Source organism: Salmo trutta, chromosome 15 (assembly GCF_901001165.1).
Source record: "Salmo trutta chromosome 15, fSalTru1.1, whole genome shotgun sequence".
NCBI lineage: Eukaryota > Metazoa > Chordata > Actinopteri > Salmoniformes > Salmonidae > Salmo > Salmo trutta.
In genome coordinates this window covers 13,415,587-13,440,878 of record NC_042971.1, presented here as the reverse complement: position 1 = coordinate 13,440,878, position 25,292 = coordinate 13,415,587, and the positions used below count along the sequence as shown (strand labels likewise).

The 25,292-nt window shown below is 42.6% G+C and overlaps 1 protein-coding gene across 1 annotated transcript in view; it reads left to right on the top strand.

The window, feature by feature from the left end:
- The window catches only part of LOC115148514 (BTB/POZ domain-containing protein KCTD16-like), a 68,129-nt gene extending 50,305 nt beyond the window's left edge, over positions 1–17,824 (top strand). The window contains exon 2 of the mRNA XM_029690459.1: positions 16,274–17,824. Within this exon, the coding sequence (XP_029546319.1) occupies positions 16,274–16,725 (452 nt within the window). The 3' untranslated portion in view covers positions 16,726–17,824. The remainder of the gene's footprint in view (positions 1–16,273) is intronic.
- The last annotated feature ends 7,468 nt before the right edge of the window (positions 17,825–25,292 follow it).

Here is a 25,292-nt window from a genome sequence, read left to right as displayed (position 1 = left end):
GTATTTGTAGTTGTCCACATATTCTAAGTCAGAACTGTCCAGAGTATTGATGCTAGTCGGGCAGGCGGTTGCGGGCAACAATCGGTTGAAGAGCATGCATTTAGTTTTACTAGCATTTAAATGCAGTTGGAGGCCACGGAAGGAGTGTTGTATGGCATTGAAGCTCATTTTGAGTTTTTTTAACACAGTGTCCAGAAGGGCCTGATGTATACAGAATGGTGTCGTCTGCATAGAGGTGGATCAAAGAATCACCAGCAGCAAGAGCGACATCATCGATATATCGAGAGAAAAGAGTCGGCCCGAGAATTGAACCCTGTGGCACCCCCATAGAGACTGCCAGAGGTCCGGACAACAGGCCCTCCGATTTGACACACTGAACTATCAGAAAAGTAGTTGGTGAGTTGTGGCAGCTGCAATCAATCAGCTGCATCCCGTACCAGCCCTCACTCACCTGCTTTCCCCAGCATCCCTTACCAGCCCTCACTCACCTGCTTCTCTCAGCATCCCCTACCAGCGCTCACTCACCGGCTTCTCTCAGCATCCCGTACCAGCCCTCACTCACCTGCTTCCCCCAGCATCCCTTACCAGCCCTCACTCACCTGCTTCTCTCAGCATCCCCTACCAGCGCTCACTCACCGGCTTCTCTCAGCATCCCCTACCAGCCCTCACTCACCTGCTTCCCCCAGCATCCCTTACCAGCCCTCACTCACCGGCTTCTCTCCACATCCCCTACCAGCCCTCACTCACCGGCTTCTCTCAGCATCCCCTACCAGCGCTCACTGACCTGCTTTTCTTCGCCTCCCCTACCAGCGCTCACTCACCTGCTTCTCTCAGCATCCCCTACCAGCCCTCACTCACCTGCTTCTCTCAGCATCCTCTACCAACCCTCACTCACCTGCTTCTCTTCCCATCCCCCTACCAGCCCTCACCCACCTGCTTCTCTCAGCATCCCCTACCAGCCCTCACTCACCTGCTTCTCTCCACATCCCCTACCAGCCCTCACTCACCGGCTTCTCTCAGCATCCCCTACCAGCGCTCACTGACCTGCTTTTCTCCGCCTCCCCTACCAGCTCTCACTCACCTGCTTCTCTCAGCATCCCCTACTAGCCCTCACTCACCTGCTTCTCTCAGAATCCTCTACCAGCCCTCACTCACCTGCTTCTCTTCCCATCCCCCTACCAGCCCTCACCCACCTGCTTCTCTCAGCATCCCCTACCAGCGCTCACTGACCTGCTTCTCTCCGCATCCCCTACCGTCGCTCACTCACATGCTTCTCTCAGCATCCCCTACCAGCCCTCACTCACCTGCTTCTCTCCGCATCCCCTACCGTCGCTCACTCACATGCTTCTCTCAGCATCCCCTACCAGCCCTCACTCACCTGCTTCTCTCCGCATCCCCTACCGTCGCTCACTCACATGCTTCTCTCAGCATCCCCTACCAGCCTTCACTTCACCTGCTTCTCTCAGTCTGCGCATCTATTCCTCCATCAGTTTTTTAAATATAATTTATCCATGATGGTGAGCGGGGATGCAGACCCTGATGAGTCTTCTGTTGTTAGATTTGTACATTTGTTACCTATGTTGATACATTGTATAATTTCATCGCCTGTTATAACCAAGAGCAGAGGCCAGTCTGAGTAGACTTTGCAAGGCCACTGCCATGCAGCCACTGAGTGTCAAAGAGGGAAAATGGAGCAGGACATGCATGCTTGCAGCTTTACAGCAAAGAAAAAGGCTTCTCTCTAGCCTAAAAGGTAAAAAATATATGACACATATTGGAGATCAGAGTTTGTGAGCAGAGCTGAGCTGGAGTGGAGCGAGGAGAAGAGAGTGCCAAATTTGACTGAAGCAAAGAGCGAGTTTCCCAAAGGCTGGAACGTCGATCTTTTCACCTTCTCCAATTTCACTCCAGTACTGCTCCAGTAGTGCTCACTTCACGAGCTCAGGGCATGCCGGGCCCAGCATGCATTTGTAGGCTACTTGTGTGCTGCTATAGCCCCTTGCTTTAGCTACTGTCATGGAGTTTGCGAAATATTTTCAGAAAGAAACTGATGACACACATAGATGAGGAGCACCAAGAGCAAGAGAGGGACTGCTGTTGCTTGCTGTTTGGGGTTTTATGCTGGGTTTCTGTACAGCACTTTGAGATATCAGCTGATGTAAGAAGGGCTATATAAATACATTTGATTTGATTTGCGGTGTTGTACTGTCCACAACTAAATAATCATTGTGGAATCTCAAAAGACATGAATCCCAAATGCATGATGGGGTACTACGTGCACATGCTAACAGAAAGGAATGAGGTGGGTAGAGTGTCATTGTAGCAAAGTGTTTGTAAACAAAAAATCAGATCTCTTAAAAGTTTTTGTTCTATTATCTATACAGTAGACTATCATTGATTTTGGCCCAATAGGCCTGACATATTACCTCTTTCAAGGAGCTTTTCGTTTTGATAGGGTTATTTTGCATAAAACCTTTAGGCCTACCTATAGAACAATTAGAAAACAACTCTGCATCGCTGCCAAGCCTGGCAAGAGTGGCCTCGAACGGTGTTTAGCATCCCCAGTGGCTCTGAAAGCACGGAGAGGGTATTGACCACTGCTGACCTGCTCTCTAAGCATCATCTCATGAAGCCACAGACTGGCCAAACTCGTGTTTCTAAAAGTGAATTCAAGGGCACTATAGCCTAATAATGCATTTTTTGTTTCATTTAAAAAAAAATCTAAATAAGTCACGGCTTACATGCCCAATTTATAGACTATAATGATTTAATACAACGGAATTTTGTTTAACTGCTGAGAACTTAATGTTCCCGCCAGCCTAGTGTGTCGCACTCGCAAATGCTTCAATGTATTTCTTTGTAGGCTATAGCCTTGAAATAATGTAAATAATATAGCCTAAATCATTCATTTTCGTTCCTTCTGCTGACCTATTTAGTGTTTATATGCGTTTTAATACGGCATGTAGTCTATTTGAAATGACGAGCGCTTCTTAAGTTACCTATTCATGTTGTTTATTAAAATACTTTCATTCAAATCATAGGGTTTGGTTTCAATACTTCAAAACCAAATGGTAGGTCCAGGTAGTCACAAAAATAGATGGGTGTTGGTAAAATGGTGATTTTAATGAATGGAGCTAATTTGGAGCAGCAGTTCCTTTTCCTGTGAGTGGGGAGAGGTTTTTAGTGTAGCCGTTGGAAAGGACGTGAAGTGCCACGAGCGGGATTTCCAACCTCCCAACTCCTCTCACTTAATGTATTTTATTTTTTATTTCCATCAGGATTCAGGCGCATTTTATAAAATTTCACAAAACATGTTGCGGGCCGTTTTAAAACAAATCCTGGTTTGATTTGTTTTGATTTGGTTGGATAACAAACAAACGTTGTTCAGTCATGCTACCTAGCTAGCTAACAAACTGGTAACTTGACACTACAGCAGGTGTAGGATAATTTGATTGGCACAGGAAGAAAGGAAAAGGGTCTGCTACTGACTAGATGTGCTTCAAAGATAGGATTCATATAGGCCCAATGCAAGCCTAAACTATATCAAAAATCTATTTATTTCTGGAGCTCCTTAAATTCTGTTTGGTGCCTAACGTTTTAAAACTTGGGAGCAGTGTGTGTACATGCGTGTTTGTGGGAGAGAGAGAGTGGTGTGTGTGCTTATGAGAGAGAGGGGTGTGTGTGCTTATGAGAGAGAGGGAGTCAGAGAGATCGTGTTTAGGGAGGGAGGGGAAGTTTGTGTCTGGGTTAACTGAAGATTAAAGAAGGTTTTATGCAGTGTTTTCCTCTTACTGCCACATTGACATGCAGATCATTATGCATGTATATTCCTTCCTCCCATTCCTCCAGTCAAATCACTGGCAGGCCTTTGCAAATATGAGCAAATAAGCCATGCTATGCAGTGTTCTATAATACACTGAACAGTGTGAAGTTAAATTAAATGTGTTGTATTGAATAGAAGTGTGAATTTCAGTGACAGATTTTTGCGTAGCACATGCACAGAACGTTTAGAAAATGAGAACAAGTGTCTGGGGAACGCGGCGAACAGGACGCTTGGTCACTGATCCCCCCCCCCCTTTCTTGTGATACTTGGCCGGGTATCGTATCATTAGTAAAATGTTGGTATTGTGACAACCAGAGCACATGAGCGGAGTTGAGCGGTTGGAAATCCCGCTTATCGCTTGCACACCGCTCCAGTGCTCCATTTCCTTTCCAACTGCTCTCCTAAAAATCATCTCAAAGGAATAACAACTGCAGCTCCAGATTCGCTCCATTCATTAAAATCACAATTTAACCAACACTCATCTAGTTTTGTGCCTACCTGGACCTACCAATTGGTTTGTAAGTATTGAAACCAAACCATATGGATTTGGATGAAAATAATTTGAATAGACATGAAATGGTGAATGGAAGAAGTGAACATCCTTTCAAATAGGCTACATGTCATATTAAACAGCATATAAACACTCTAAATAGGTCAGGAGCCAGAGCCACAGGGGATACTAAACACCCTTTTCGGCTACTTTTGCCAGTCTGGGCAGAGATTCAGAGTTGTTTCTTTTTTATGTATATATATGTGCAGTACTAGTCAAAAGTTTGGACACACCTTGTCAATCGAGGGAACTAAGCACAGGCAAAATCCTAGAAGAAAACCTGGGTCTGTCTGCTTTCCAACAGACACTGGGAGATGAACTCACCTTTCAGCCGGACAATACATCAAATGTTATTGGTCGCGTACACATTTACAGTACTAGTCAAAAGTTTGGACACACCTACTCATTCAAGGGTTTTTCTTTATTTTTACTATTTTCTACATTGTCGAATAATAGTGAAGACATCAAAACTATGAAATAACACATATGGAATCATGTAGTAACCAAAAAAGGGTTAAAAACAAATCAAAATATATTTCATTTGAGATTCTTCAAAGTAGCCACCCTTTGCCTTAATGACAGCTTTGCATACTCTTGGCATTCTCTCAACCAGCTTCATGAGAATACCTGGAATACATTTCAATGAACAGGTGTGCCTCGTTAAAAGTTAATTTGTGGAATTTCTTTCCTTCTTAATGTGTTTGAGCCAATAAGTTGTGTTGTGACAAGGTAGGGGTGGTATACAGAAGATAGCCCTATTTGGTAAAAGACAAAGTCCATATTATGGCAAGAACAGCTCAACTAAGCAAAGAGAAACGACAGTCCATCATTACTTTAAGACAAATGAAGGTCAGTCAATTAGGAACATTTCAAGAACTTTTAAAGTTTCTTCAAGTGCAGTCGCAAAAACCATCAAGCGCTATGATGAAACTTGCTCTCATGAGGACTGCTACAGCCGCGTCCTGAGAGCATGCGCAGTCCAGCTGGCTGGTGTGTTTACGGACATATTCAATCAATCCTTATCCCAGTCTGCTGTTCCCACATGCTTCAAGAGGGCCACCATTGTTCCTGTTCCCAAGAAAGCGAATGTAACTGAGCACTCACTTCCGTAGCACTCACTTCCGTCATCATGAAGTGCTTTGAGAGACAAGTCAAGGACCATATCACCTCCACCCTACCTGACACCCTAGACCCACTCCAATTGGCTTACCGCCCCAATAGGTCCACAGACGACACAATCGCAATCACACTGCACACTGCCCTAACCCATCTGGACAAGAGGAATACCTATATAAGAATGCTGTTCATTGACTACAGCTCAGCATTTAACACCATAGTACCCTCCAACCACGTCATTAAGCTCGAGTCCCTGGGTCTCAACCCCGCCCTTTGCAACTGGGTCCTGGACTTCCAGACGGGCCGCCCCCAGGTGGTGAGGGTAGGTAACAACATCTCCACCCCGCTGATCCTCAACACTGGGGCCTCACAAGGGTGTGTTCTCAGCCCTCTCCTGTACTCCCTGTTTACCCATGACTGCGTGGCCATCCACGCCTCCAACTCAATCATCAAGTTTGCAGACGACACTACAGTGGTAGGCTTGATTACCAACAACGATGAGACGGCCTACAGGGAGGAGGTGAGGGCCCTCGGAGTGTGGTGTCAGGAAAATAACCTCAAACTCAATGTCAACAAAACAAAGGAGAGGATCGTGGACTTCAGGAAACAGCAGAGGGAGCAGCCCCCAATCCACATCGACTGGACATTAGTGGAGAAGGTGGAAAGTTTTAAGTTCCTTGGCGTACACATCACGGACAAACTGAAATGGTCCACCCACACAGACAGCGTGGTGAAGAAGGCGCAGCTACCTTATACAACTACCTTATACACTTGTGTGTATAAGGTAGTTGTTGTGGAATTGTTAGGTTAGATTACTTGTTAGATATTACTACATGGTTGGAACTAGAAGCACAAGCATTTCGCTACACTCGCATTAACATCGGCTAACCATGTGTATGTGACAAATAAAATTTGATTTGATTTGGAAAGAAAGACCCAGAGTTACCTATGCTGCAGAGGATAAGTTCATTAGAGTTACCAGTCTCAGAAATTCCAGCCGAAATAAATGCTTCACAGAGTTCAAGTAACAGACACATCTCAACATCAACTGCTCAGAGGAGACTGCGTGAATCAGGCCTTCATGGTCGAATTGCTGCAAAGAAACCGCTACTAAAGGACACCAATAAGAAGAAGAGACTTTCTTGTTCCAAAAAACACGAGTAATGGACATTAGACCGGTGGAAATCTGTCCTTTGGTCTGATGAGTCCAAATGTAAGATTTTTGGTGTCTTTGTGAAATGCAGAGTAGGTGAACGGATGATCTCTGCATGTGTGGTTTCCACTGTGAAGCATGGAGGAGGTGTGATGGTGTGGGGGTCCTTTGCTGGTGACACTGTCAGTGATTTATTTAGAGTTCAAGGCACACCTAAGCAGCTTAGCTACCACAGCATTCTGCAGCGATACGCCATCCCACCTGGTTTGCGCTTAGTGGGAGTATCATTTGTTTTTCAACAGGACAATGACCCAACACACCTCCAGGGTGTGTAAGGGCTATTTGACAAAGAAGGATAGTGATGGAGTGCTGCATCAGATGACCTGGCCTCCACAATCACCCAACCTCAACCCAATTGATATGATTTGGGATGAGTTGGACCGCAGAGTGAAGGATATACAGCCAACAAGTGCTGAGCATGTGGGAACTCCTTCAAGACTGTTGGAAAAGCATTCCAGGTGAAGCTGGTTGAGAGAATGCCAAGAGTGTGCAAAGCTGCCATCAAGGCAAAGAATAGCTACTTTGAAGAATCTCAATGTAGAATATAGTAAAAAATAAACACTTGAGTAAGTACGTGTGTCCAAACCTTTGACTGGTACTACTGTAGGTAGGCCTAAAGGTTTTTAGGCAAAATAACCCAATCAAAACGGAAAGCTCCTTGAATGTGGGAATTTGCCAAGCCTATTGGGACAACATCAATTATGGCCCATTGTATAGATAATAGAACGAAAATGAATGAAACGTTTAAGAGATCAAAGGTTTTATTTACAAATACTTTGCTACAATGAAACATTTAGTTATCTACCCACCTTTTTCCTTTATTTTAGCATGTGCACGAAGTAAGTACACATTCATGCTTTTGGGATATGCAGATTCCACAATGATTCTTTAGTTGTGGACACTACATCACCACACTCCCTCTCTTGCTCTTGGTCCTCATCTTTGTTAGTCACCTTGATTTTGTCACCTGTGTGTTTTATCAGTTTCTTTATGAAAATATTTAGCGAACTCCATGACAATAGCTAAAGTAAGGGGCTATAGCAGCACACAAATAGTCTACACATGCATGCTGGGGGAGCATGCCCTGAGCTTGTTAAGTGACCACTACTGGAGCGAAATTGGAACAGTCAAATAGGGAACATGCCGCTCCTCTCCAGGTATGCTATGCTGATATACTATACTTGTGACAATTTCAAAAAGACTATTGCAAAAAGACTGCTAATATGGTAAATGTGTGTAAAATGTAGTAATGGAGCATAAAAAAATACATAAATATGGTACTTTTGTTTTAATAGTTAGTGAGTGCCTTTATATTCCAGTCTGGAATATATGCATTCGGAAAGTATTCAGACCCTTTGACTTTTTTCATATTTTGTTACGTTACAGCCTTATTCTAAAATGGATTAACGTTTTTTTTCCCTTCATCAAAAACAGGTTTTTAGAAATTGTTGCAAATGTATAATAAAATTGAAAAAAAAAATGAAATATCACATTTACACACATCGCAAGTATTCAGACACTTTAGTCATTACTTTTGTCACGGATTCCCCCGGTACTGCTGCTCATTCCATGCACCAGTTCCGGAGGTCTACGTCACCGGCCTCTAGGCGTCACTGAACTGTCTCATTACGCACACCTGGTTCCCATTCCCCCCTGATTAGTAATTGTATATATGTGCCCTCTGTTCACCATTGTCTTGTCGGTTATTGTTTCCATGTCCGTTGGTCTTGTGAGTACCTGTGCTTTGTTGTTTCGGCTTTCGTGCTGCACGTATTGTGCACTCGTTATTATGGGTCTCGCCCCGTGTAGTATTGTGCAATTGTTATTACGGGTCTCGTCCCATGCATTGTTTACGGGTCTCATCCTGTGCATTGTTATTACGGGTCTCGTCCTGTGTATTTACTCAAGGTTTAACCTCGCTCTTTTGTTTGGGTTACATCCCTGTGTTTTTGTATACGTGTTTGTTTTGGGCTTTGTCCCCGTGCCTTTTCATGGCATGTTGCATTTTGGGTGGAGTATTAAAACCCCCTATTACGTATTCCTGCACCTGTCTCCAATCATTTATACAACATGACAACTTTGTTGAAGCACCTTTGGCAGTGCTTACAGCCTCGAGTCTTCTTGGGTATGACGCTACAAGCTCGGCACACCTGTATTTGAGGAGTTTCTCTCATTTTTTCTCTGCAGATCCTCTCGAGCTCTGTCAGGTTGGATGGGGAGCGTCGCTGCACAGATATGTTTGTGTCTCTTCAGAGATGTTCGATCGAGTTCAAGTCCGGGCTTTGGCTGGGTCACTCAAGCACATTCAGAGACTTGTCCCTGAAGCCACTCATGCATTGTCTTGGCTGTGTGCTTAGGGTCATTGTCCAGTTCGAATGTGAACCTTGCCCCAGTCTGAGGTCTTGAGCGCTCTGGAGTAGGTTTTCATCAAGGATCTCTTTCGACGTCATGGCTTGGTTTTTGCTCTGACGTGCACTGTCAACTGTGGGACCTTATATAGACAGGTGTGTGCCTTTCCAAATCATGTCCAATCAATTTAATTGATCACAGCTGGACTCCAATCAAGTTGTAGAAACATCTCAAGGATGATCAATGGAAATAGGATGCACCTGAGCTCAATTTCGAGTCTCATAGCAAAGGATCTGAATACTTATTTAAAACATTTGCAAAAAAAATCTTAAAACATGTTTTCGCTTTGTCATTATGGGATATTGTGCATAAATTAGTGAGTAAAAACATATTTAATCAATTTTAGAATAAGGCTGTAACTGAACCAAATGTTGAAAAAGTCAAGGGGTCTGAATACCTTCTGGAATGCACTGTATATCCCTTTTGAAGCCTGCACCCAAGGACTTGATTACAAACTATAGAGCTGAGCATGCCAATACTTAAAGTTAGTGAGTGCCAATAAAGTGACTAAGGATGCTCCATATGGGAGGAAATGATAAACACACTGAGACTAACCACACTGAGACACATCTGATTCTGCTCCCAGGAGTTTGACCTGATCGCCCCAGAACACATAAAGCTGTGTTTAAAATACTTCGTAGCTCAGCAGTATGTCAGACACAAATTAGTCCTGTTCATTTATCTAGACCTGGTCACTGGAAACGAGGTTAGGAGTCTGAAAGCTACATTTTAAAATGCCTTTTTCAATGGCCTGGAAATACTAGATGTACCTAATTAAGAGCTTAGTGGCAAGGAGAGCACAGCAGGCAGAGGTCCTGCATATGGGGCTGCTACACACACTGCTGCAGACTGCTGCTGCACAAATGGGATGTGAAAAGTGTCTTGCTGAGACCTGTCACCAAGTAGTGTCACTTTGAGTCAAGATACTGTATAACGCCCTGCTAAATGAAAAGAATGAAGACATTTTCACAAGGGAGTACAGGGACACAAACACACACACACACACTCTCGTATGCACACACACATGCTCGCACAAACCACTATGAAAGACAGGAACAGGGAGAGATGTAAAAGGATTGCAGTTTGAAGACCCCACGCAGTCGAAGACATACATTTAAACTGTTCCACAGTGAAGAAGTAATAGTGCTGCATTGGATAGCAGCTGTTTTACGGGTTCCTGACCAATTCTTCGATTTTGTGGGTTTTCTTTTGCGCTGATCTTAACTTTTTTTGGTGCATAATGTTTCCGCCATTGTTTCCTATGCCTGAAAGAACACTGATCACTAACCTTGACGGAGGTGCAGGACATACATACCCCGGGCCAGGCCCTAATCCCAGAGACACGGAAAAGATAAAGGCGGTGTAAGAGAGGCCAACGCGCGGGCACCTACGTCGGTGAGTACATGCCTCTACCCTCCGTTCTATTGGCAAACGTAAAATCACTGGAGAATAAACTGAACGAGCTACGTTCAAGACTATCCTATCAATGGGACCTGAGAGCTGTAATATCCTGAACAAGGACATGGATAATATACATTACCGTTCAAAAGTTTGGTGTCACTTAGACATTTCCTTGTTTTTGAAAGAAAAGCAAAAAATTATTTCCATTAAAATAACTGCAAATTGATCAGAAATACAGGGTAGTTGTAAATTACTATTGTAGCTGGAAATGGCAGATTTTTTTTATGGAATATCTATATAGGTGTACAGAGGCCCATTATCAGCAACCATCACTCCTGTGTTCCAATGGCACATTGTGTTAGCTAATCCAAGTTTTTCATTTTAAAAGGCTAATTGATCATTAGAAAACCCTTTTGCAATTATGTTAGCACAGCTGAAAACTGTTGTTCTAATTAAAGAAGCAATAAAACTGGCCTTCTTTAGACTAGTTGAGTATCTGGAGCATCAGCATTTGTGGGTTCGATTACAGGCTCAAAATGGCCAGAAACCAAGACCTTTCTTCTGAAACTCGCCAGTCTATTCTTGTTCTGAGAAATGAAGGCTATTTCATGCAAGAAATTGCCAAGAAACCGAAGATCTTGTACAACGCTGTGTACTACTCCCTTCACAGAACAGCGCAAACTGTCTCTAACCAGAATAGAAAGAGGAGTGGGAGGCCCCGGTGCACAACAGAGCAAGAGGACAAGTACATTAGAGTGTCTAGTTTGAGAAACAGATGCCTCACAAGTCCTCAACTGCCAGCTTCATTAAATAGTACCCGCAAAACACCAGTTCTCAATGTCAACAGTGAAGAGGCAACTCCTAGATGCTGGCCTTCTAGGCAGAGTTGCAAAGAAAAAGCCAGGTTTCAGACTGGCCAATAAAAATAAAATATTAAGATGGGCAAAAGGACACAGACACTGGACAGAGGAACTCTTCTTTAATCAGCACAACAGTTTTCAGCTGTGCAAGTGTCTTTACTGACATTTTCAACCTCTCCCTGACCCAGTCTGTTATACCTACATGTTTCAACCAAACCACCATAGTCCCTGTGCCCAAGAACGCCAAAGTAACTTGTCTAAATGACAATAGCCCCGTAGCACTCAAATCTGTAGCCATGAAATGCTTTGAAAGGCTGGTCTTGGCTCACATCAACACCATCATCCCAAACACCCTGGACCCATTCCAATTCGCGTACCGCCCCAACAGATACACAAATGATGCAACCTCTATTGCACTCCACACTGCCCTTTCCCACCTGGACAAGTGGAGCACCTATGTGAAAATGTTGTTCATTGACTACAGCTCAGTGTTCAACACCATAGTGCCCTCCAAACTCATCACTAAGCTAAGGACCCTGGGACTGAACACCTCCCTCTGCAACTGGATGTTGGACTTCCTGACGGGCTGCCCCCAGGTGGTAAGGGTAGTCAACAACACATCCGCCACACTGACCCTCAACACGAGGGCCCCTCAGGGGTGCATGCCTAGTTCCCTCCTGTACTGCCTGCTCAAACACGACTGCATGGCACGACTAATTAAGTTTGCTGACGACACAACGGTGGTAGGCTTTACCACCGAACATGATGAGACAGCATATAGGGAGGAGGTCAGAGACCAGGCAGTGTTGTGCTAGGACAGCAACCTCTCCCTCAACGTCAGCAAGACAAAGGATCTGATCATGGGCCGAGCATGCCCATTCACATCTATGGTGCTGTAGTGGAGCAGGTTGAGACCTTCAAGTTTATCAGTGTCCACATCACTAAGGATCTATCATAGTCCACAAACACCAAGACAGTCTTCATGAGGGCACAACAATGCCTCTTCCCCCTCAGGAAGCTGAAAAGATTTGTCATGAGCCCTCAGATCCTCAAAAAGTTATACAGCTGTACCATTGAGAGCATCTTGACTGGCTGCATCACCGCTTGGTATGGCAACTGCTTGGCATCAGACCGCAAGGCGCTGCAGAGGGTAGCGCCTACATCATTGGGACCAAATTCCTGATACCTGGCAATATCAGGTGAAGGCCCTAAATCCAGCCACCCAAGTCATAGACTGTTCTCTCTGCTACCGCACGTCAAGCGGTACCGATGCAAGTCTGGAACCAACATGACCCTGAACAGGTTCTACCCACAAGCCATACGTCTGCTAAACAGTTAGCTATATATTTAGCCAAATGGCTATCCGGACTATTTGCATTGACCCTTTTTGCACCAATTTTTTTGACTCATCACATACGCTGCTGCTTCTATTTTAGCCCTTGGCAACACAGACGCTCGTTGGCGTGCCCGAGCAGTGTGGGTGCAATAATTGAATAACATGTATGTCTAAATTTATTTTGCAATGCTCGCGCACACGATGCGAGCGGTGTAGTCAGCCTGTTAGTCTACACCTGTTGTTTGCGAAGCATGTGATTAATACAATTTTATTTTATTTGAATTAGGTTGCAGACAGAAAGGAATATAATATAGGATGCCTCATCCTCCATTTCAGTTATGCCAATTATGCAATTGTCCCTCACACCCCCAATCTTTTCTTGAAAATATACCATTTGAATATTAATATGTCAGCAGAAATTTTCATTCTAACATCTCTCTCAAATTGTAGATGAGTATTGCGTACTGGTACTGTTTAAACTTTTAAAGGTATTTGTCTTGTGTTCTACAATATATACCCATTGTACTCTATGATTAAAGTACACACCTTGAGGCTTAGTAGCTTGTACTGCCTGTACTTGGCAAATCCAGCCTCACCCACTGTTTCCAGCATTAAATTAATTGTCATAGCCTATTAAAAATATGCATGTCAGTTGCTTTGCCAAACCTTAACAAATGACAAAAAGAGGGGTTATTTGCTTCCCTGAATACCCTCTACACGTCACAGAGCTTTATGACAGAAATCAATCAGGGGGCAATCGTTCACACACCTCCACCGAATCGCTGATGTGTTGATACGGTTGGAAAGCGGCCTGAAGATGGATGGGCGGATGGGGAGACAGAGGGGAGGCAGATGTGTGGCGTGTAGAGCAGCATGGGTAGGCGAGGTGGTGGTGGATTGGATTGATCAAGACACTTAGTGCCAAGCAAGGAGGAGAGCTGTGTGACGGTGGGGGAAGAGGAGGGTGGCTGTCTGAAGAGGGGAGGCAGCTCCCTTTTGTGGGTTCTGATAACTGAGGCTGTGGAGGTCCCCTCTGAGAACTGAGATTAATGGCTCCGGGCTTAGGGAGTTCAGCGGGGAGGAGAGGAAGGGAACGTGTGGACTGGGGAAGGACAAACACAGCCTCAGAGCAAGTGCCAGTGACAACATAGGAGATCACATAAACCAGTTCCTACCACAGCCTCCATCCCCACAGTCCCACAGCCCTGGACCCAGCATGGGTCTGAACATAGAATTATGGCGGGGGGGGGGGGGGGGGGGGGGTATTGACACAGAGAGAGACTCTGGCCCACAAGCCTTCCACCCACCCCCAGGTCATACAGTATAGGCTAGGCACAGCCAATCTACAGGTCCTCTCCTGCTATGTATTTGTGCAGATTGAAGTCCCGGTTCATGACTGATGTGTCCACTGTGGATCTGACTACAGCACAGTATCACGCGTTGCCTACTAAATCATGTTGGTAAGTTTATACAGTACATCAGTGTGTCGAGGACACCACTGTTGACTGTAGAGCTATTAAACAGTGACAGATTAACAGGGAGAATGGGAAAATATGCTATGTACAGAAATGGATGTGAAGTTCAAATGATTTCCCCCACAATTAGCTGTGGATAATGGATTGCAGGTTGTGTTGTCAGATATAATAATAACTCCACACTACATCCTATTGTAGCCCTCAGGGGAAGCTATTGCAAATAAATAAATGATCAGTTCCAGTGGTTTCTGAATTGAATAGAGCAGTCAGAGTCCGAGTCACTAATATGCTTTCTACTAAACTCTTCGGACTGGACGTGAATGGTGTAACGAGCGGAAACATCTGGGAATGTTACGATTCCGTCTTTACCTTTAAGTGTAGATTAAGTATAGATCATTATCACACAAAAGACTGTAATATTTCTCAGGTTGTCACTCATTACCATTGTAAACACTCATCATAGACTTACGTGTGATATTTACAGATGTGAACGTGGAGTATGTAGAACCATGCGATGTGTCTTAAGTATAAGGTGTAGAAGGTATCTGTCAACGTCAGGGTATTTACCTGACAGATAGGAGGGAAATAATAGCAGTACAGATCCAAACTACTGTCCCCACAACCAAGTCTAATTCGCACCATCAACACTGCTTTGGAGTATCCTGTTCGTTTTATTTGGACAAAAAAATTGCCTAGTGACAGATTTAGCCGTTCTGTAGAGTCAGGGCCCAATTTTCAGAACAGCAATTATATTATGAGGCAGCAGCTCATCAATCAAAGGTCCCTTTTCATGCCGAGTGACACAAATGAATTCTGTTTCCTTCCCTGGTACATAAACACAGAAGATGGGTCCCGTCCCCCATGTCAGTTGTCGGCCCAGTATTCACAGTCCTCCACCGAGTAGGGAAAGTTGTATTGGGACGGTAGTGGTAATTAGAGGCTGCGTCCCAAATGACACCGTATTCCCTTTGGAGTGCACTATTGGGAGGCAGCCATAGATTTGGGAGGCAGTCATAGATCTGACTGAGTTTGCTCCATTTATGTCACAATCTTTGATGGCAGGCTGATTTCACAGCGGTAGTACTTGACTGTGTGCCGCACTGTGTGCAGCAAAGATGACACTGAGTGTTGGAAAACGACATCAGAGCTCCACTGAAATCTGACTGTTAATGCAAATAATATTATATTTATATGACTATATTTACTATATACTGTAGATTTGTACCCTACTTTGCATGATTGATGGTGGGTCTTGTCTAAAGTCAAGGGTATAGAGAGAATACATATAGGGAGGATAAATAGATTTTTGCAATGCTAATAAGTAAATCAATTTAGCCCACTGTAGAGTTATAGATTAAAACAAACAATCTAAATTGGATATTTGTAAGTACATACTATTTATTGATGTAAAATGTTGTGCTTTACATAAAAGGAAACTGTAGCATTGAACTTCATGAAAAGAAAATGTGTGCAAAGCAAACGTGTTTCAAGAGGCAATGCCTTCTTGCTAAATGGGAAATAAATTCATAGGCAATAGATCCCTCTTTATTAAATTATTTAACAAGTAACCATGAAAAATAAATACGTTTACAGCTCTATGAGATGTGATTTCTCAATGCATTCTTGCCTTGGCCCTAAACGCTACAGCTGAGAATGCTGTTCTACTGCAACCAGCTTATGCATAGCAATTTGTTACATAACATAATTTTCCTTGAGAAGAAAGAAACATTTTACAGTTTAAGCACACACAAAGTTGCATGTTAACAATAGCCGAATGTCAAAGGAAGTTTACAAAGCACTGTCCAGTCTGGGGCTGGTGAATGTGCTGTCTGGTTCAAACACATCAGAGGATTCAAGCAACACAGTTCATAGACCTTCCAACCCATCTATTGTGACTGCAACTTCACTCTTTTGTGTCAGAGAGTACTTTACTTGTTTTGTGGTGTGTATTTGTTTAAACATGGAGAAATGCCATATTTTAGTTGACTCAATTTAGTTTTAAAAGGAATAATGAATATTTTAATTGCCAAACTGACCGTGTTATCGTGTTGTTAGACCCTGTCTGACCGTCTATTCCCTCTGTGTTCCAGGTGGCACCTCTCGTTGGTCTTCTCCGCCCTGTGACTGCTGCTGCAAGAACCACAAGGGAGAGGGCGAGAGCGGCACCTCCTTCAACGAGCTCTCCACCTCAAGCTCCGAGAGCCAGTCAGAGGCTAGCTCACCCCACGGCACCATTATCTGTGGGCCGGTCAGCCAGCAGTCCCACGTCAAGGTCCAGACCCTGGACCGGCCGCTGAAGAAGGGCCCGGTGCAGATGCTGCAGCAGTCAGAGCAGCGCAGGAAGAGTGATCTCCTCCGAACACTCACTGTCAGCTCTAGAGATACCAGCACCTGCAAGAAGAGGCCGGCCAAGGAGAAGATGACCATTGAGGAGGAGCTGGAGAAGTGCATCCAGGACTTCCGCAAGATCAAGATCCCCGAGCGCTTCCCGGAGAGGAAGTACATGTGGCAGGCAGATCTACTGAGGAAGTACCGTGTCTGAGAGGGATCCAGTTAAAACACTTAGGCATCACAGAGACAGCAAAAAAACACAAGCATAAAACCATGACTGTTTAGCTAACTGTATGTATATATGTATTGGCACCCTTGCAATTTACTTTAATAATTCCCTATTTCTTCTCAAATAAGCTTTTGGTTTCTCCACACCTTGTTATTGGGTTTTCAACATTGCAGAACATAAGTTACTTAACTTACAATTTAAATTGACATTTATTGGCACCCTTGAGCTACTACTTCGTCGCACACCCTTTGGCCAAGATAGCTGCCAACAAATGCTTCTTGTAGCCATAAATGGGCTTGCTGCAACCTTGTACTTGCAAAGTTTTTGGACACTGGGTTGAACTTTGTACTCCAAAACACCTTGATAATCTGTTGATTTCATAATGTCTTGCACACATTCACGGTCCCCAGAGGCAGCAAAGTAACCCACAGCATTATCGAACGTGCCCCATGTTTGATTGTAAGGAGGGTGTTCTTTTCTTTAAATGCTTCATTTAGTCATTGGTAAACATAGGAAGACCCCACTGCTGAAAGAGACACAAAAAAGCCTGTTGAACTTCTCAAAATAACTACTTAAACAAGCCTAAATCCTGGGGAAAATGTTCTGTGGACCAATGAAACTAAATTTGAGCTCTTTAGCAAAACAGATGAGCGCTGTATTTACTAATGACAAAATGAAGAATTCAATGAAAGACCCTCCCCTACAATCAAATATGGGGGAAGTTTGATAATGCTGTGGGGTTCCTTTGCTGCCTCTAATACTGGAGTCCTAGTCAATGGGGACCCAGTGTCCAAACTGGGTCCCCATTGAAGGTTGTGGATCTTCCAGCAGAACAATGACCCCAAACACACATCAAAAATCACCCAGGAATGGTTCAAGAAGAGATGCTGGACTGTTCTGGAGTAGCTAGCGAAGGGTCCAAATCTAAGTCACATTGAAAACCTATGGTGAGATATGAAAACAGTAATTGGTAGAGGCCACCCCTCAAAAATTTAAGGACTACAGCAGTTTGCTTCTGAAAATTGGGCAAAATTGCCAGGAGAAAGTTGCAGCAAACTCAATGATGGCTACAATAAGTGTTTGTCTGCAGCTTTCTTGATCAAAGGCTTTGCAACCAAGTACTAGCTCCAGGGTGCCAATCATTTTGTCCATGCCATTTGTCTTTTTTTTTAGTTTACAAAAATAAAATTGGTTCTGTAGTGTTGAAAATCCAACAACTTATTTTAGAATTATTTAAGAAAGGTCCACGGGTGCCAATATATTTGGCCGCAAATGAATGAATGTATGTATGTATGTATGTATGTATGTATGTATGTATGTATGTATGTATGTATGTATGTATGTATGTATGTATGTATGTCTGTCTGTCTGTCTGTCTGTCTGTCTGTCTGTCTGTCTGTCTGTCTGTATGTATGCTCATCGCCACTGCCTCAGTGTCTACTGTATGTCTTATGCTTTAGGTTCTGGATGACTGTTCTCAATGGAATAATGGCAATGGACAAAAGACATCTCTTTCTTCACCAACTGCTTCCTGTACGCTCAAAGTGTGTATCTGACTGCACAGTTTTATCCACAATCTTTTAAAAGCACTAAAGAGCACAATTGGTGTGTGAGAGATTGTTCTACACACACTGCTGATTTTTGCATGCAGATGGCACAGAAATCGAAGATACATGTGTATCAGAATGATAAATGATTCATGCTATCCCGATAATGCACTTTCTAAAAATACCTGCTGCCAGAGCGGAGGGGATGAATAGCTTCTTTGATTTCAACACTTTCAGGAACGCAGGCAACTCCAGAGGAAGTATGGGCTTTTTTTTCAGTTGGGGAATTTCAAAAACACTGAAAGATACTGTATATCAAAGCAGCTTTCAGATGGAAATGGAAAGGGATACAGATGAAGGTGTTCCTTAAGGGGTGATGAAGGATGGGTTTGTTTTTAATGAGATTGAAGTCAAACACAAAGAAACACCAATGACTGAAAAGAGGGGCGTAGTCCTGTGCAAGCGCTTTCCCCAAAGGGTTAACTACAGTTACAGCAGGTGTTCACACACACACACACACATACAAACACACACACATAGATAGATCAGGGGCTTATTTCAACAATGAATGTGTGACATGAGTGCACAGGAGAACAGACAGGATAGTATTGCTCAACATCCCATGACAGATTGATGTTTTCTATCGTAGTTGTTGCCATTGTGGTCAATAGATACTGATGATTAGGTGCTGGGGTACTTGGACAAGGGTAATAGACATGGTTGGTGACATCCCTGCAGATATTGATGAGACTTGTAGGTTATTGATGAATACACGCTGCTCTTGTTTTCACTGAATACCACATCTAAATATTGTTTGTTTTCTGTATCCTTACATGCCTTGGTGAGGATCAAAGTACATGGGGGGAGGGGGGTGTTGTTATCAAGTTCATTATGTAACAAAGCAGTAAGCACAGACATGCGCAAATAATTTCCAGAATAATGTAATTATTTTTGGAATATTACATTTAAGATTATGACTGATGACACAGGATGACAGTGAGTCCAAGTCCTCCTGTTACAAAACTAACACACTTTGCAAATCTTATTTTCTGATCATGAGATGTACATATGGACTGCAATGTATATTTAATTGCTAATGCAGTACACTTCAGTTCCATAAAGCTAGCTGCTGAAACGTTGAATACTAACTGAAAAATAGATCTATGGTCTCACTTGCAACGAACCAGCAGAACTTAAAGGGTAGGCAGCATTAATGTAACCACATGTAACATATGGATTTGCATTAATATCCACATCAAAAGCCTCAATATAAAGTTATACCTCACGTTTACATTTTTCGAGGTATTACATAAAACCAATCAGAATTCTGAAGCATGCCAATGCCATGTTGGAAAATGTTTTTCCGGGGTGTGATGTAATATGGAGGACCCGGCAAGACAGCCTAATCCCTATAACTCCAACAGAAATAACTTCAAATGTAAAACTTAAAATGAAATCAATTCGTTTGCACTCATGACTACTGGTTTCAATAACATTTTCACCAAATTTAAAAGCAAATACTTTATGAATTTATTGATACAAATCAACTTGCTAGCCAACTAGCCAGCTAACATAAGCCCTACCAGCCTGCTAGCATTACGTTAGCACTGAATTAATCAGTCAGTTGCTATCAACACCCAGCTTACAGCTACATTAAAGTAAACCAAAGTTTTGGAAATACATAATGCCATCTAACCATATCAAAGAATGTTAGGTATATGCAGTTATCTTAGCCAGCAAGATATCCAGCCAGCTAACATTAGCTATTTAGCCAATAATGTTAGCTATTAGCCTAGCCAGCCTAGCTAACCAGCACAGGTATGTTCAGTAAGCTAGAGCTCAACTACCGGAGACTAGTTAGAACACAACTAACACAACACAACTAAAACCGCAGATCAAAAGAGCAGAGACTTACTGATTGATGGCTGGGGCCCATGCGATGATAAGAGTCAGGAAAAATCCAATAAATATAGCAAGGAAAATAAAAAATAGATTGATTCCGGATGTCAGTCAGCTAGCACATTAGCACTAGGCCAAGGTGAAAAAAGTTACAAAACTCCCGTTGCCTACTTCACAGAGAACATGCCAAAAAAGAAAGGAAAATAGATGAGGTACTATAGTTATACAATTAGAGCAAACGGGTACATTTTCATTTTTTTGTCTGATATATATTTTACCCCCGACTTTGATATGAAATTACCATATCAGACTATTTTATTTTAAAGATGGTAGTTTTCAATGGATTACATCAGTTGGAAACAACAAAATAATAAGAGTAGGCTACACCATCAACATTATTTTTCCATTCATACAGCATGTCGGGTAAATTTCCACAGTAGATTTGCCGTGCTTAACAAGGAAATACTTTAATTCAGTTGTATGAAATGATTGTCAAATAGATACATCGGCCTTAGTCTGCTCATAAAATAGGACTACATTTTTCCGATGATAATACCAACCAGAGGGCGAAAATATTGTCTGCAATCAAGATTAAAAAAAAATAAAAATCAACGTTAGGGAGCGGTAAATCGCTGGCCAATGTTGGTTGCAATTGAGATCAGCTGTGCGGGTGATTTTAGCACATATTGATGTTTTAACGAGAGATCAGCTGGCAATAATCTGGCAGTTTTTGATGGTTGCAATTGGCCCATGATGTGCATCAGCAAGCTATACAAGATGATGTTGCGCTAATGAGCACTTGCTGTATATCAGATGTGGTACATTCACTTCAGCACCCTTAGTGAATGACAACTCTATTAAATATTCTTCCACTCTAGCCCTGGCTTCAAAGGTCAAAGCCCTGGTGATGATGCTCTTGTTTCTTAAACCTGAATAAAATATATACACTGCTCAAAAAAATAAAGGGAACACTAAAATAACACATCCTAGATCTGAATGAATGAAATAATCTTATTAAATACTTTTTTCTTTACATAGTTGAATGTGCTGACAACAAAATCACACAAAAAGAATCAATGGAAATCCAATTTATCAACCCATAGAGGTCTGGATTTGGAGTCACACTCAAAATTAAAGTGGAAAACCACACTACAGGCTGATCCAACTTTGATGTAATGTCCTTAAAACAAGTCAAAATGAGGCTCAGTAGTGTGTGTGGCCTCCACGTGCCTGTATGACCTCCCTACAACACCTGGGCATGCTCCTGATGAGTTGGCGGATGGTCTCCTGAGGGATCTTCTCCCAGACCTGGACTAAAGCATCCGCCAACTCCTGGACAGTCTGTGGTGCAACGTGGCGTTGGTGGATGGAGCGAGACATGATGTCCCAGATGTGCTCAATTGGATTCAGGTCTGGGGAACGGGCGGGCCAGTCCATAGTATCAATGCCTTCCTCTTGCAGGAACTGCTGACACACTCCAGCCACATGAGGTCTTGCATTGTCTTGCATTAGGAGGAACCCAGGGCCAACCGCACCAGCATATGGTCTCACAAGGGGTCTGAGGATCTCATCTCGGTACCTAATGGCAGTCAGGCTACCTCTGGCGAGCACATGGAGGGCTGTGCGGCCCCCCAAAGAAATGCCACCCCACACCATGACTGACCCACCGCCAAACCGGTCATGCTGGAGGATGTTGCAGGCAGCAGAACGTTCTCCATGGTGTCTCCAGACTCTGTCACGTCTGTCACATGTGCTCAGTGTGAACCTGCTTTCATCTGTGAAGAGCACAGGGCGCCAGTGGCGAATTTGCCATTCTTGGTGTTCTCTGGCAAATGCCAAACATCTTGCACGGTGTTGGGCTGTAAGCACAACCCCCACCTGTGGACGTTGGGCCCTCATACCACCCTCATGGAGTCTGTTTCTGACCGTTTGAGCAGACACATGCACATTTGTGGCCTGCTGGAGGTCATTTTGCAGGGCTCTGGCAGTGCTCCTCCCGCTCATCCTTGCACAAAGGTGGAGGTAGCGGTCCTGCTGCTGGGTTGTTGCCCTCCTACGGCCTCCTCCACGTCTCCTGATGTACTGGCCTGTCTCCTGGTAGCGCCTCCATGCTCTGGACACTACGCTGACAGACACAGCAAACCTTCTTGCCACAGCTCGCATTGATTTGCCATCCTGGATGAGCTGCACTACCTGAGCCACTTGTGTGGGTTGTAGACTCCGTCTCATGCTACCACTAGAGTCAAAGCACCGCCAGCATTCAAAAGTGACCAAAACATCAGCCAGGAAGCATAGGAACTGAGAAGTGGTCTGTGGTCACCACCTGCAGAACCACTCCTTTATTGGGGGTGTCTTGCTAATTGCCTATAATTTCCACCTGTTGTCTATTCCATTTGCACAACAGCATGTGAAATGTATTGTCAATCAGTGTTGCTTCCTAAGTGGACAGTTTGATTTCACAGAAGTGTGATTGACTTGGAGTTACATTGTGTTGTTTAAGTGTTCCCTTTATTTTTTTGAGCAGTGTATATTTAAACAGCATGTCAACAGTTGAGCATACATTAATGTCCACTAGTTATAATGTCCACACTTTATACTTGACTTTGTCTGTTTGTATAAAGCACTATGATGTGAAAGGAATTGGATCTATCAAATCAAATTGTATTGGTCACATAGACATATTTAGCAGATGTTATTGTGGGTGTAGCGAAATGCTTGTGTTCTTAGCTCCAACAGTGCAGTAGGATCAAACAATTCCCAACAGTACACACAAATCTAAAAGTAAAAGAATGGAATTAATAAATATATAAATATTAGGATGTTATGGATATCCTGAAAAATGTTCAATACATCAGCTCATAGAACGTTCAATGACATAGGTCTTGGATACGATCACATTTTCAAAGCACCATTGTAAAGAAATGAATACCCTTGTATACGACTATTTAGTAAGATCGTTTTAGTTGTCCCTGCACTGCCCATTGTATGTATGTTCCAGAATCACTATGTAGGGATCGATAAATTATAATGAAATACTCAGCACAAATCTAAAATCTAGTTGTTGATTTCCTATACAAGAGATTGTTGTTTTCTTAAATAATGCCCATGTACAAGCCATGCATGTGGACTACTATTAAGTTATTCAGTGGTACTGTTTGGTGCGATATACAAAAAGAGGCTTGGCAGTTAAAACTCTCACAAAATGGTTGTCCCCATTTATTTATTCAGTCATTCATATATGATTTTTTTTTACCTACATACTGTATTTCATAATATTTATTTTTCATTCGAAAGTATTTTATCTTGTCAATTACATCTGTATAAAAGGATAGCTACATATAACTTATCACACAAATAAATTCTAAGTAACCCAAAACTGTATTATATTTTATGCAGGTGTGCATTTATTGTCATCAATCTTGCCCTGGAGGCAACTCTGCAGAGTGGTCACTAGCTGACACAGCCACAAAGTCATGAAAACTGATTTTTAAACCTAACCATAACCCTAAATTAAACCACACTGCTAACTGTAATGCCTAATCCTAACCTTAAATGAAGACCAAAAAGCTCATGTTTGTTTTCATGAATTTTTATGATATAGCCAATTTTGACTTTGTAGCAGGCCCTTCTTGCGGAACTCATTCAGTTCTGCCTCCAGGGCAAGATTCATGACAATAAACGTCAACCTGCATATTGCATATGTAAATAATGACATCCATCAACAAGGTGTAAATGCATTCTCATCCCTGTGAGAACTGATTGATAGTCTAAGTAGTACAGTAGACTGATGTTAATGTTGTTATTTTCATTATACCTACAGAATCATAGTGGGAGGTGTCTCAAATTGGCCTGTGCATAGCTAAATATAACTGATGATGCAGTGAACAAAAACCTCACAGTAAAGCAGTGAACAAAGCCAGCATGTATGAAACATGAACACACATGGTTGGCTCACATCAGTAGCCCTGTTAAAGGAAAGCCTGCAGTGTGGTTTTGTATTACATCCACAACAGCTGAGCCTATAAAGAGGATTACTCAGCATGTTAAACACTGAACAAAGATGTTTGTATGATGGAGATGCAATAGCAAATACTGCCCATTTTTCAGATGTGTAAATATGGGATAATTTCCATTGTGTGTCAATAATACTGAATACTGTACATATTGGTTACAACTGGAGTCACTGAACTGATAGTGTAGATCTGAGTGCAGTTTTTGTTCAAATTTTTTTTAAAACACCATTATCCTTTGAGTTGATCTCATATTGTTTTCTATCACCTTACTAACACCCAGTACAAAAAAAGTTAGTCTCTAGTTTACAAGTTCTGGAAAGATCACTAGAGTAAATACTCTAGTTTACAAGTTCTGGAAAGATCATAGTAGAATAAAAGACACATGGTGGCCTTCAAATGTAGATTGGAGCTTTTTTGCACAATGTTGTGTGAATTATATTGTACATAACAAGAAAATATTTGTAAAAGATAAAGCTGTACATATTCACTAAACGCACAGACACTATATAGCCACATGGATTAATCATAGATCATACATCAGAGATCATTTTATTTGAATATAGTTGAATAATTAATTAATGATCAGATACAGACCCTTGTCAGTCCCCCCCCCCCACAAAAACAAAACAATTATATTCAGAACTTGACAACTGTATAACTTCTATGCTACAGTCTGATGAATCACTGTTGATATGAATGCAAATGAGTATGGATCTGTTTTACATTAAAAAAAATATGTATTCCGAGAAAGAGAGGGAGATTAAAGTGTGTGATTTACTGTTTCAGTTAGAGCATTCTGTCTGACTCCTTTGTTTTACCCTGTTACAGAGCCCTTGTAAGTGAATGCAAGTCCTGTAATTTTGTTCTTATTACAAGCCCTTTTGAATGTGTGATCCATGAAGAAAACCACAATAGAAGGAAGCAGCCACGATAGACCAGCACATACAGTTGAAGTCGGAAGTTTACATACATTTAGGTTGGAGTCATTAAAACTCATTTTTCAACCACTCCACAAATTTCTTGGTAACAAACTATAGTTTTGGCAAGTCAGTTAGGACATCTACTTTGTGCACGACACAAGTAATTTTTC